The sequence below is a fragment of the Bufo bufo genome, chromosome 9 (genome assembly GCF_905171765.1).
Source record: "Bufo bufo chromosome 9, aBufBuf1.1, whole genome shotgun sequence".
Taxonomy (NCBI): domain Eukaryota; kingdom Metazoa; phylum Chordata; class Amphibia; order Anura; family Bufonidae; genus Bufo; species Bufo bufo.
This window is the reverse complement of record NC_053397.1, coordinates 195,203,660-195,218,621: the sequence shown is the minus strand read 5'-3', so window position 1 is coordinate 195,218,621 and position 14,962 is coordinate 195,203,660. Positions and strand designations below refer to the sequence as shown.

Here is a 14,962-nt window from a genome sequence, read left to right as displayed (position 1 = left end):
TCAAATACACCCTATCAAGCTTATATTACTGCAGATAAAGTGCTAGAAGATGTGTTAATGATAGCAGCAATCCGATATACACCTCAGTGTTAGAACAGGCTATATTATGTTGAGCAGGGTACCCCATTTACTAGCGCCCCAACAAGATGAACAGCACCATCTATTGGTTTCATAGTCTTATGACAAGACTAATAATCTTGTCTTAAGACTATGAAACCAATAGATGGCGCTGTTCATGACTCATGTTGTGGTTGTCTATTGTATGTCATAGATAATAGGAGTCCAAGACACATCCAGTCATCCTCTTAATGCTGTTTCCAAACCATTTTGATGGGGTTTCCATAAATTTATAACCTTTTTTTGTGAACCAGACACCCTCTTCTCTTTCGAGCAGGGGGTGCCTGGGGTTCTCCCATTGACTTCCATTGTGCTTGGTAGAGCACACGAGCATACCGATGTGTTCGGCCAGAGCACCCGAGCACTTTGGTGCTCGATCAACACTAATTGTGACATCACTGTGCACATTATTCTTACACTGTGACATTACTGTGTGCAATCATTCTTTCATATAGCACAGTGGTATTATATCTACTTTATGCATGTACTGTGAAATCACATCCTCGGGATAGGTCATCAGCATCTGATCAGTGCCCCCCCCCCATCCCCCATCAGCTGTTTTGAAGTTGCTGTGGCACTCCGATGCCTCTTCCTAGGCAAGTGACATCACGTTCATAGGTCACTTAATCCTATTCAGGTGAATGGAGCTGAGCTGCAATACCCAGCACAGCCGCTATACAATGGATGGCACTGTGCTTGATACAACATGAGGATGCTGTGGCACTCACTGGAGAGACTCGTCCTCCTCAAACAGATGATCGGATATTTATGACCGATACGGAGGATAGGTCCTCAGTATGATCCCCCATTTAAAACACCTTTAACAAACTATGAACACTTCAATAAGTGACTGAATTCTACACGATTCTAAATATTTAGATAAAAATGGCTACTGTATCTTAAAATCAAGCCAAATCTTTGTTGTTGTTTTTTTTTACATGATAAAACAATAATGTCTTTTCTGTTTTTTTATCAGACTCCTCTTGTTTCCTTGCTGTAAGGGTTACATGATCAAAGTATAAAACGAAACAACTGAAAATGAATTTCATGAGAAAGAAAAATCAATATTAATATACTGCACATGGTAGAAACTCAACCGCTAGATCATAACACCTCTCATAATGCTGCTGGAGGCTCGAAAGCAAAGGATGATGCTTGTCTAAGGAAGGAATAATTATTACTAAGTTTTGTCTCTTCCTATCTATTCTTATAAGGTTACTGAATACTCTAAAATAAATGTCCATCTTGAAACACTATGTTGCCTTTAGTTCCTATATTCCATGCTAATTAATTTTGTGATCGCTCAATATTTCTGCAAATCCAGGCATAGTGGCTGCCCGCATCCACCACTAGAGGGAGCACTGGAATTTCCTTTTGCATTCTAGTTTAATGGGAGCCTGTCAGACAGCACTAGGTAGAAGCTGAAGAGAGAAGGAAAAAAAATACCCTTTGTTAAGCATTTGTTATCAGGAGAGTATCAGAAGTGGTGTGAATATGAATTTTTATTCTGCCAGGTTCTGATCCTGAAAGAGCCAAAGAGGCAGAGATTCACTTTACAGCCCCTCCTCCGCTCAGAGTCACAGCTGTGCCATCCAACTCCTTAGCATAGGCCAGTGGTCGGCAAGCCGCGGCTCGCGAGCCACATGCGGCTTTTTTGATCCTTCACTGCGGCTCTTTGGTTCGGGCTGGCTGGTGGGCGGTCGCGCAGCCACATCGCGCCGCTCAAGCTGCTTGTAAATCGTCTGTCATGCGCCTGCTGCCCCGTCTGCTCCTTCCACTTTATGAATGAAGCAGGCAGGCGGGGCAGGAGGCGCATGACGGAGGGAGAGATGTCACGCTGCGCACAGCAGCAGAAGGGCGGGCATCGCGGCTCTAGTTCGGCTGCCCACTGTGAGGAGGGGTGGAGTGGTGAAGACGCCGCAATCAGGAGGAACGAAATGTCCTGCAGCAGAAAGGTAGGAGCTGCCCCCGGTGTGTGCACTGCACTGGCCCCGCCGCAAGTGTCCCTGCCCCCTTCCTTCCCCCCACTAATACATTACTTACTGGAAGGCACTTATGGGGGATATCTGTGGATGGCTCACTTATGGGGGATATCTGTGGAGGGCACTTATGGGGGATATCTGTGGAGGGCACTTATGGGGGATATCTGTGGAGGGCACTTATGGGGGATATCTGTGGAGGGCACTTATGGGGGATATCTGTGGAGGGCACTTATGGGGGATATCTGTGGATGACACATATATAGCATCTTATGCTATATATGTGTCATCCACAGATATCCCCCATAAGTGCGTCATCCACAGATATCCCCCATAAGTGCGTCATCCACAGATATCCCCCATAAGTGCGTCATCCACAGATATCCCCCATAAGTGCGTCATCCACAGATATCCCCCATAAGTGCGTCATCCACAGATATCCCCCATAAGTGCGTCATCCACAGATATCCCCCATAAGTGCGTCATCCACAGATATCCCCCATAAGTGCGTCATCCACAGATATCCCCCATAAGTGCGTCATCCACAGATATCCCCCATAAGTGCGTCATCCACAGATATCCCCCATAAGTGCGTCATCCACAGATATCCCCCATAAGTGCGTCATCCACAGATATCCCCCATAAGTGCGTCATCCACAGATATCCCCCATAAGTGCGTCATCCACAGATTTCCCCCATAAGTGCGTCATCCACAGATATCCCCCATAAGTGCGTCATCCACAGATATCCCCCATAAGTGCGTCATCCACAGATTTCCCCCATAAGTGCGTCATCCACAGATATCCCCCATAAGTGCGTCATCCACAGATATCCCCCATAAGTGCGTCATCCACATTACATCCACATCTGCAGACAAGTTTAAGAAAAGTAAAAAATGATAAAAATAAAATGAAATAATAATCAAGATCCAAATAAAAGAAAGTACATATAAAAGTATTCAAAAACACACTCTGGGCTCATGCCCACGAATGTAAGGGCGCCGTGCCTGTGCTGCGGACCGCAAATAGCGGTCCGCAATGCACGGACACAGACCATGGGGCAGCTGCATGAGGATCGCGGACCCATTCACTTGAATGGGGTTCGCGATCCGCATCTGACTGCCCGCACCGCAAAAAAGTAGCGCATGCTGAAGTGAATGGGTCCATGATGCGGGCTGCACACGGCCGTGTGAAGCCCGCATCATGGACCCATTCACTTCAATGGGTCCAGGATCCGGGATATGAGTGCTACAGTGTGCTTCCGTGGTGCTTCTGGCTGTGCCTCCGCACCGCAAAAAAGTAGTGCATGCGCCCGGATCCTGGACCCATTGAAGTGAATGGGTCCTTGATGCGGGCTTCACACGGCCGTGTGCAGCACGCATCATGGACCCATTCACTTCAGCATGCGCTACTTTTTTGCGGGCACACGGTCGTGTGCATGAGCCTAATAGTCCTCACTGGTACTGTGGATGCGATATTTTAGGTTTTAAAAATGTGGCTCTCGAAAGAAATTCCAATCGTGGTTTTGGCGATATTTGGCTCAGTTGACAAAAAAGGTTGCCCACCACTGGCATAGGCCATCAAAGTGTGATCAGTGTGAGAATGACTCCTACTGATCATGCCTAACGTCATCACCCACTAGACATACATTTATGGCCTATTTTAAGGACAGTGTAAATTCCTGGAAAATCTCTTTAATTCATGGACTTAACCTTATTGGCTTTTATTAATAAATTAAAAAAATGCTCAGTTAATACTATTGCAAATATACACTATTTACCAATGCTGCCTTTTTAATGCTGCCATCATCAGCCATTCATTTACCTTGCTCACAATGTTTACAGAATAATATTAACCTCTTCAGGACCCTGCCATATTTCACCTTAAGGCCCAGGCCATTTTTTGCATATCTGACATGGGTCACTTTATGTGGTGATAACTTTAAAACGCTTTTTACTGAGACTGTTTTGTTGTCACATATTGTACCTCATGACAGTGGTAAATCAAAATATTTCATTTTTATTTATAAAAAAATACCAAATTTACCATAAATTTGAAAACATTTTCTAAATTTCAATTTCTCTGCTTTTAAAACAGATAGTGATACCTCCTAAAATAGTTATTACTTTACATTTCCCATATGTCTACTACATGGTTGGATCATTTTGTAAATTACATTTTCTTTTTTTGGGACGCTAAAAGGCTTAGAAGAAAAAAATATTTAGGAAAATTTCCAAAACCCAATTTTTAAGGACTAGTTCAGGTCTGAAGTCACTTTGTGAGGCTTACATAATAGAAACCACCCATGAATGGCCCCATTTTAGAAACTACACCCCTCAAGGTATTCAAAACTGATTTGACAAACTTTGTTAACCCTTTAGGTGTTCCACAAGAATTAAAGGAAAATGTAGATGAAATTTCAGAATTTCACTTTTTTTGGCAGATTTTCCATTTTGATTCATTTTTTTTCAGCTAACAAAGCAAGGGTTAACAGCCAAACAAAACGTAATATTTATTACCCTGATTCTGTAGTTTACATAAACACCCCATTTGTGATCGTAAACTGATGTACGGGCACACGGCAGGGCGCAGAAAGAAAGGAGCTTAATGTGGTTTTTGGAAGACAGATTTCACTGGGATAATTTTAAGTTGCCATGACATATTTGAAGATCCCCTGATGCACCCCTAGAGTAGAACCTCAAAAAAGTGACCCCATTTTGGAAACTACTGGATAATGTGGCAGTTTTGTTGGTACTATTGTAGGGTACATATGATTTTTGGTTGCTCTATATTACACTTTTTGTGAGGCAAGGTAACAAAAAATAGGTGTTTTGGCACTGTCTTTATTTTTTGATTTTTACAATGTTCATCTGACAGGTTAGATCATGTGCTATTTTTATAGCGCAGGTTGTTACAGACACGGCAATACCAAATCAGATTTTTTTTGTGTCTCTATATTTCGAAAGCCATATTTTTTTTATTTTTTTTTGGGCGACTGTCTTATGTAGGGGCTCATTTTTTTCAGTATGAGATGACGGTTTGATTGGTACTATTTTAGGACTTTTTGATCGCTTGGTATTACACTTTTTGTGATGTAAGAAGACAAAGGCTTTTTTTGACAGTTTTTATAGTATTTTTTTTAAGGTGTTCATCTGAGGGGTAAGGTCATGTGATATTTTTAGACAGCAGGTTGTTACGGATGCGGCAATACTTAATATGTATATATTTTTAATATAACATTTTTTATTATGAAAAACAATTTTTTTTACTTAAAATATTTTTTTAAATTAAAATAAACATTAAATTAAACCTAACCTAACCATAGCATATAATATGGGCACTTAAGCAGAAGGTAGAATCTTCCTGATTTTCTCCTTTTACATTTTATGTAGCATTATTTTTTTATGAAAACACATCTATATAAAATATTAATATTATTTTGGTTTTCTGTTTATATATGAAATGAAACTAAAGCAGGATATGAATCTTAAGCAAACAAATATCCCTGATCTGTGATGTAGAAGATTCCATGTAAACAGCCCAAGAAAAGGCTAAGGCCTGAAATTTTAATCATCTCTTTGAAGTCTTCACTTTGCAGTCTTCGCTCCCCACCAAATAACAAACTATTCATAAGGTTCGGCTTTTTCAATCTTCTTGTGTTGTTTTGACTGCAGATATTTTAACCTCTATATATTCCACATTTGGTGACCCAAAGAAGTATTTTTTGTCTGCTCTAACATTGACCATCTGGTTTTATGGAGAACTCCTTAACACCTTGTGGAACTTACTGATGCGGCATTGTATTGTAAGGGTATTTTTAAGTACTGATTGGTTATGTCCCTTTAGTTCTGTTTTATTATTACCCTTCTGTGCAATGATGTGCCTTGTTCCCCATTGTGCTGATAAGATCACATTCCTGAGTGATCTCAGAGACATGCATGCTGTACACTGGAGGAGGTGCTAAAAGGTTTAAACTCTGTGGCATACATACATTTAGGGGACTCCATTAAATACTTCATTCTAGGTAGGATGTAAGTATTGATTTGCACACCCTGGGGTGTTGTCCATGTGCTACGACATGATGACTGGAGTCCCACGCCATATTGCATGGCCAGTGATGATTATTTACTTTTTACTATTCTGTGTGTGATTTTACTATTTAATCAAGCTTAGTAAATATATTTATTCACTTAGCCTGCGTAAGCTTATTAATTCTTAACTCTTTTGAATTCATGTTACAGGCATAGAATCATGTAATACACCCATCCTTGTCCCTGTCCAGACCCCCAATTATTTTCTGTCATTTGCAATATTTTACAATCTCCCGACAACCTCATTAATTGGTTGCCATAATACACTTTAGCGGAACTGGGGTTAAACGGTTAGGAGTATCCAAAATGATTTACTGATTTAAAGGAGTCTTCTGCTTTGTACAACCACTTTTTGCTAGATGGTCTCCCAAAGATAAGCAGATTTAACACTACAGGGAGCCCTAGTGATCACCTGTAATCTGCAGTGGGACAGAGCAGAAAGTAGAGACGAGTGAATGAATTCTAAATGAATCAAATTTGACCTAGGTTTTCCAAAAATATGGGTCAAATACAAATCAGAATTTTTGGTGATTCAGTTCAGGAGAATTTTTGCTTGGAATTAGCAAAAATGGGGCCTGTTGTGACAGTACAGCAAAATATTCAGAATAAATCTGGTAAATATGCTCTGCATAGAGCAGGGATGCTCATCCTGCGGCCCTCCAGCTGTTGTAAAACTACAACTCCCACCATGCCCTGCTGTAGGCTGATAGCTGTAAGCTGTTTGGGCATGCTGGAAGTTGTAGTTTTGCAACAGCTGGAGGGCCGCAGGTTGAGAATGCCGTGCAGGCATCAGAAGCAATGTGGGTGCTGGGGAGCAAGGTAAGTATAACATGTGTGAAGAGCCTGGACATTTTGGGGGGCCTTATAGGGGATGGATAACCCCTTCAAGATCTCAGTGCATTTGCCCCTCCAGTCACAGGATCTGATCGACCTGAGACGACGCATCTCTAAAAAAAGTGGAGTCCATATCCGGGGTATCCTGGCATGTGTCTGGACAGAACTAGACTACTGCCTAGACATCTGCCATGTCACCAATGGAGCTCACATCGAACATTTGCAGTGTATAAATAAAACTTGGATAGATGGTCTACCTGGCTGTGTCTTGATTCTCCATATTTGCCGTTGAGGTTAGTGCGGTGACAGTTCTTAAACCACCACGCTCCTTTATACGACGAGGCACAATTTGTGACGGCAACATCATTATCTCTGTCCTTGGTAGAGAATGGGCGCCCCTGGTGGTAGGTAAGGGAATCCCCTTTGGGAAACAACATTCATTAAATGAATTACTTAAATGGGACACACAGCATCAAGGGTCAATAATGTATAATGTAGCATGGTTAACTTTAGCAAAGATCAATGGCCCTTTTACCTTTCTAGTGCATAGTAAGAGGTATATCTACATGCTGCCTCTGGGCATTTCTCCTGTAAAAAAGGAGGACCCTGACTTTTTAAAGGGGTTGGACATGATTACAATATTATATCTGCTTACAGTACTCCGAATGCAGTACTACACATATCCATGGGTGCGTTAATTCTTTCAATGGATGCTTGCTCTAACAGCAGGCACAACCCTTAGACATGTGTGGGGCTTCAGCAATGTTTATGTCAACTCCTTTCAACTTGCAGCTGCACTGTATATATTCATGATAATGTGGACATCTGGATATTATCATCTCATACTTGTAATAATAATAGAACATAGTAATTTATATATATTTTTTTCTAAATACAGTACCACTCTTGTCCATGGCTGTGTTTGGTATTGCATCCCATTCACTTAAAGGGATTCTCCGGGCTTTAAATATTGATTACCTATCCTCAGGGGGAGGTCATCAATATCAGATCGGCGGGGGTCCGACATCTGGCACCCCCGCCGATCAGCTGTTTGAAGAGGAGGCGTGCTCCGTGCCAGCGCTGCCTCCTTATCACTGTTTACCTTCTCGCCTTCGCCTCTGTAATTACACCTAACCGTCCCATTCATTTCACTTGCATAGGAGCGATCCGTCCCATTGAAATGAATGGGATGGCTTGGGTGTAATTACACCTGCTCACCGCTGTAGAGGCAACGGCGAGAAGGTAAACAGTGAAGAGGAGGTAGCGCTGGAACGGAGCACGCCTCCTCTTCAAACAGCTGATCGGCGGGGGTGCCAGGTGTCGGACTCCCGCCAATCTGATACTGATGACCTATCCAATAGTAAAAGCCCGGAGAACCCCTTTAAATGGTGCTATGATGCAATACCAGTCATGATCCACAGACAAGAGTGGCGCTGTTTCTGCAAAATAGGAAGACACTTATCTCTAAGCTCATAGAAGCCCATTAGTGGACTGATGAAACAACATATAAGCTCACATATTTTAAATTTAAGACCTCCCCCTTCCCCCGCACTGCTTATAGAGGGTTCTGTCCTCATACCTGAAGTCCCATTGTAGTCCCCAATGCGCAGTTTGTACATACTGCGTGGATCCCCCACGTAAAACTTGTTGTAGTACGCATACACAGACTCTTGCCCGTCTCGCATGTCGATTCTGAGCTCGTAGCGGCCCTGCGAAGTAATCTGGTGGAGGGTATCCAGCCCTGCAGAAGGAAAAAGAATTGTCTTTGAGATGTTCCTACAAGTCTCTGCACAACTTTTTCTTACAAATGTGTTTGTTCATATCTAATTAGCATCTATTATTAGAATATCAAAGAAGGCGCGATATGTGCATCATAAGAGAGATGTGATTTTGCCCAGAAATGTCTCCGAATAATAAAATTGTACGAGTACTATTAAGCCTCGTGTGAGGGAGCGTCTCCCTGCAGAATAGTAATATTAATAATAGCTGTCTTAGGCTTTACCGTTGCCAGCTTTCAAATAGGGAAAGTAATTATAGACGATGTGGCATCTGACGGTCTCGTTCTTGTCACTTGCACAGAACAATCTTCCATTTTCCCCGTCCTCTTGCAGAGCTGCATTTCATAAGTTAGGACAAATTTGTGGGGGGTGGAAAAATGCCTTCAAGGGGGAGCCGTGCCTCTGAAAATAATTCATCCTTATCTCGTCTGGATAAAGAAAAATCACAATTCATATAGTGTGCACCGTTTTACTCATCATATGTGTTGGTCACATATAGCTATCCTTTATACTCTTTCTATGAGAGGTTGCTCAGTCTGACTAAAGCTTAGTGTGGTCAGGAATTGGACCACCATTGCGGTCCTGCTCCCCCATTAGTCTACCTCCATTGTCCATGGAGCATATTGGTGTGCTAGAAGACAATGTTGGCATGCAGTGATGAAGATCCTGGGCTCAACCAGGGCCACTGATTAGACATATGGTGTTTGTTTTCATCATAAAGGGGTTACCAGTTTAGAAAGCTCGTCATCATTCATCCTGTTGGGAAATTCTGAGATAAAAAAGGGTATCTTCTGTTCAGGATCCTCATCTCTTGGCCAGAGTGGAAAGCGGTTATGAATATTGTCTTTTGCTCTGGAGGATTTGTCCTTTATTACATAGACAACCCACTGATTAGAATTAGCACTGGGTAATGCCTAATTTCACCTGTAGAGGTGCTGCAGATGAACTGAACACTTACTAAAGCAAGGAGACATTCAGTGATCAGCCTACTGTCAAGGAAACCTTCTAAGTCTTCTCTCTCAATAAGTTTCGGAAGCCTGCTAGAGCTCTTTGGATCAGTCATTGCCGGATGTTACAACAATGCCCACCAACCCCATTGACTATAATAGGGTGTGGCGGAGGTCCAGCAAATATGCCAGGATTCGGCCGAACAAAAAGTGCTCATAATGCTAGTGCAAAAGTTGCCTAACACATACTGTAGAAATGGTCCAAAGTGGACAACCCCTTAGTGTCCTTTGAACCCTATCACAAACATGGACCCTGGTGGAGTTGCCACCTACACACCTTCTTTATGAAATGGATTGGCGACTATCTAAAGCATAGGCAGATATAGACAGCAAATGGCCCATATTTAGTATAATTTCTACTATTGGCAATAATTAGCAGTTACGTGTAATCAAGTAGAACTGAGGTAGCCATGTTAGTTTCTTCTTAAAATGGTGGTGGGCCCACTACAGATATCGGCTGGTGACTGATGGTGATTCTAAGCTCTTGTGAGCAGGGCTCTCATTCCTCATTTCAAATTGTTGACTTGTTTGTTGCTAGGTAATGTATGATTTTGTTTCTCCATGAACCCCCTTATTGTAAAGCGCTGTGAAATATGGTGGTGCTATATTAATAAAAAATATGTATTATTATTATTTTGCCTCCAGGGCCCCAATGTCAATGCACAGACAGCACATATGGGATGTTTACCCTCATCTGAAGTAATCTCATTTCCAAAACTTAACGCAGAACTGATAACTGGTGATGCTGCTAGTATTTTTGAAACCTTAAGAAGTGTGTACACTTGATTATTGCTAGCAAGTACCATCTGTAAAATTGCAAATATTGCCAAAAGACAGGATATTATGAACAATATAGTTGCATTGCTTGCACACAGGTGAAAGCTTGTTAAAGGGCAAGAAGGTGTAGATGAGGACCACCAGTGGGTAAGTATTTTGGAGTTAATACAATGCTATACAGCTCTGTGTGGTGAGGTAATTGCCATGACTATGACAATTCAGCAGCAGGGAATAATCACACATCTCCTTACACCTACATCTTTAAACCAATTCCTTTAAGTGGGCATTCATCTTCAAGTTGCATCGATAAGAATGCAGCAATCTTAGTAGTTCAAGTATAATTCTCAATGGTTCAAAACCATTTTCTTTTGCTTGTTTTCGACAGTTAGAGTTTACTGTTCTCCGGCTTATAATTCATAGAAACATACACATCATAGAGCTATATAAAGTGCACATGCTAGGAACACCATAAACTGTATATAGGAGAAAATTCCATTGATGGATTTGCTAGATTCCCCCAAAAACCTCAATAGTTAGACTGTCTTATCAAAGCCTTGGCCAAAATATGGCTTCCTCGATTGTCCATGGATGATGAGTAGGGTTGGACTAACCGAGTAAAGTACCAGCAGATCCTTCAGTGGGTCCATTCTCTGGGCCCCAAAGATCCTGCAGAAGACTCGGTACCCCAGTGTAAGATTAATGATAAGGGCTCTTTAGCTGAAAGATGTGGGCAAGTCACAAGGATCAGAATATGGCAAATTTGCAAATCCTATCTAAGATTTAGATGGTGTAAACTTACAGCCCTTTTATACAAGCCAATGCACAGGCAATTATTGGGAACAAACACATATTAAAATGGTGCAAATCATAAATGTACTTCTTTTCAATTGTTTTATTCCCTAAATATTAATTTAAACCCTGTAATATTGTCTATGATATGGAACTAACATAGGCAATATTAAAGGCTGGGCTATGTAGGTACCTTATTATTCATCACTGTAATTTTACTTACCAAGCCAAAACTCATCCTCAAGGTTACCAAAGCCTACTCGATAGTCAGCCCACTTACGGAAGAAATCTGTGAGTCCATTCTGGCGCCTTTGAAACACCTAAAAAGAACGGAAGCCATGTTTGCAAATGTGGTAAATTTTTGTACATGCTATAGAGCAGGGCTGGCCAACCTGCGGCTCTCCAGCTGTTGTAAAACTACAATTCCCACCATGCCCTGCTGCAGGCTGATAGCTGTAGGCTGTCTGGGCATGCTGGGAGTTGTAGTTTAGCAACATCTGGACAGCCGCAAATTGGCCATCGCTACTGTAGAGTATGCTGTAGAGCTACATGAATGGATTACTGAATTTTAATAGAGGGAGGAGGTGTAATTTGAAGATCCTGGATCCCAGTGAAAAATCTGTAACTGGGACCCTCACCCATGATTAGCTTTTTTATTATACTGGTGTCTCGGCCCCCTCAGGCTCATGTGCCCAGTAATGACTATTACCTCTGCACCCCCTATAGCTACCCCCTACTAGAGGCACCAGAGGCTTATGTTTGTAGGCAGCCCTACTGAGAGGATACACTGTCCATGAGTTGTCTACTCCAACAGACCGCAGTTTTTTTGTTGTTGCTTTAATGATGGCGCAGGGGCTAGCTTGTAGGGTAGGGCATGTAACGTGGATGATTGGTGCCAGTATGGGTACCAACAAGTCTCTCAGTCTTGGACAGGGTATTTAGAGGAATAGAGCAGTGGAATAAATTGTTGCACTTGGTGAAGTAAAGGCTAGCTACAACAGAAAATGGTCTAAAAAGAAGATGTCACACCATAACCAACTACGTTGTAAATTCTGGTTACATTTCCGCAGGATCAGAGCAGTAGGAGAGAAATTACATGGGCTCTGTGGTTGACACATGAACATGGATACTGTTATCTGGAGACTTTTGCTGGAACGAATGTATGTATGTATGGTTCCACTGTGCAAAGTGATAAGGTTGGTTCGTATGCTGCATTTTTTGTATGTATATAATACACTATATTATGGTGGCACACTTTTTTGGTACTTTTCCTTACATAGATAGACATTGATATGTTTGTGGACAATTAATAGGAGGGATCTATAGCACCAGACATTTTATGCCTACCGGCACCTGAGAAAAAAATCTTAAGATTAGAAATAGGTGTCTCCTAAAGAGAAAGATCCATGGAGAGAATTACGTGATTTTAATTTGACTATAATGAAAACAATCTGGTGAAAAATGGCAAATAAAAAGTTCATTTTCCTTTTTAAGACTCACAATCCATCCTCCATCATCAGTGGTCATGTCACAGAATACTGGCACACTCTGACTCTGGTCACCATTGAGGTAGATGGTATATACGCCACTCTGGGTATCTCCATTTAGTAGATGTTGAGCACAGTCTTGTGGATAGGCAAATACTCTTCCTCCTGAGTAGATACAAAGGAAGGGTTACATCTACAATGATAGCCTCCAGGAGAGCAAGATGTATAATCATCTTGTTGAATGTACAGACTATCTACAGCGCATCACTTAAAGATGGTGATTTAGTGTCATCACTCATGTCAAGCTTGTTGCTTCTGTTTGATAAGATATATATATATATATATATATATTTATATTTATATCTTTCTGCCATGGCAATAAAACCACTGACAGGTCAAGTGAATAGCACTGATTATCTCATGACAATGGCATCTGTCAAGGCATGGGATATACAGTATCATGTAGTGAACAGCAGTCAGTTCTTGAAGTTTTTGTATTTGAAACAGGATAAGGATAAGGATCTGAATGAATTTGCCCTGAGTCAAACTGTGGTGACTACACAACTGGGTGAAAGCCTCTTCACCTTTCCTGGCCTTGTAGGTTGTTTCTGGTGGGCTCTTTTAGGTCCTACCAAATGCAGAACAAAGAAGGACAACCAACAGTGGCGTACATAGAGAAGTAAGGGCTCCATAGCAAGAATCAAACCAGGCCCCCCACACAGGACAGAAGGGTTTCTGCCTAAACCCTTTACAATGACCCTTGGGCCATTTTTCCACTGCCTCATTTGCTAAAAGTTGTTCCTTTAGAGGGTAGAGTCCCGATTAAGTTTTCACCTCCAGTAGAAGAGGATATAGTCCCAACTAAGACTGGGCCCCCTCTTGCCCTGGGCCCCATAGCAGTCGCATGGTCTGCGGCTATGGTAGTTACGACCCTGACAACCAATGATTCAGAGATAGGGTGATGGACACTCATTGATGCCAGTGGGGAGCGAAGGTTAGCTCATCTGGTCCAGTCCCACAGAAGAACTACTGTAATGCAAACTGCTTAGAAAGCCACTCCAAGATATGATAGAGGGCATAGCCATTTGCTCTACAGGTTCATATATGCAGCGTGCTCCTGCTGATGCTCATTCATTGGGTGATAGCATGGCTGATGTGGACACCAAAATCAGCGTTTCTGGGCAGCACATTGTGCTGTGTAAACCAGAAGCTGCTGCCCAGAAACAATGAATCTGTATGGGGACCAGTGCTCATTCATCAGGTGCTTGTTGGAACATTTACACAGGGCAATCTTCGGGAATGAGAGTTCCTAAGAACACTCCTTCCCAATAATTGCCCCCATCATTGGTCCATGTAAAAGGGGCCTTAAGGATAGACCAACCATGTAAACAATCTTGGAAAATCCATTTAAAAGAACACTGTTCTTAGAAATCATTAGCACTTGATGGTAAGATACCCAAAGCACAATAAAGGTGGTCATATAATATATAGAGCTATCAGCTGAATTCTGGTTCAGTGGGCAACTACTCCTTTTGACCCCCCCCCCCCCCCCCCCGACCCCACTTCAAAAGGACTAAGCATGTTAAAATCCAACATGCCCTATTTATTTCCCTTGAACTGTTCTTCAGGGAGAGTGTTGGCACCCCTATGCATATTAACTTCTGGTTGGTCCCACAGAACTCGGAATCGGAAGATGTATGGCCGGCTTAAAGAGTCACTGTACTTTCACCCAACTTTACATAAATCAATCGTACAAGCCACCACAAGAAATCTTTGCAATATGTTTTATCAGTGAGAAATGTCTAGTTGCACTGCTACATAGGAGATTTATTTCTCAGCACAAGTGCTAAATTCACAACCAGTACAGGTCAGTACTTCTGTATAATGTGCTTCATGATCCTGGAGATGCTTCTGAGTGATAGAGAAGGTTAGGAAGCAGCTTCTCCTCTACTTTGTGTGCTGCTAATGGCAGCTTGTCTCCACCTACCTTGTCTGAGAGAACTGCAAACCATATATTCAACATTTACAGAGGAAAACTGCTAAAAAAAAAACTGCTAAAAAAAAATACCAGATACTAGTGATGTAGTGTCCAGAAATCCTGTTA

The 14,962-nt window shown here is 42.0% G+C and overlaps 1 protein-coding gene across 1 annotated transcript in view; it reads right to left on the bottom strand.

The window, feature by feature from the left end:
* The window catches only part of TNR (tenascin R), a 203,017-nt gene that overhangs the window by 23,659 nt on the left and 164,396 nt on the right, over positions 1-14,962 (bottom strand). The window contains exons 17-20 of the mRNA XM_040407231.1: positions 12,872-13,023; positions 11,595-11,691; positions 8,600-8,761; positions 7,278-7,441 (exon numbers count right to left, since the gene is read on the bottom strand). Of these exons, the coding sequence (XP_040263165.1) occupies positions 7,278-7,441; positions 8,600-8,761; positions 11,595-11,691; positions 12,872-13,023 (575 nt within the window). The remainder of the gene's footprint in view (positions 1-7,277; positions 7,442-8,599; positions 8,762-11,594; positions 11,692-12,871; positions 13,024-14,962) is intronic.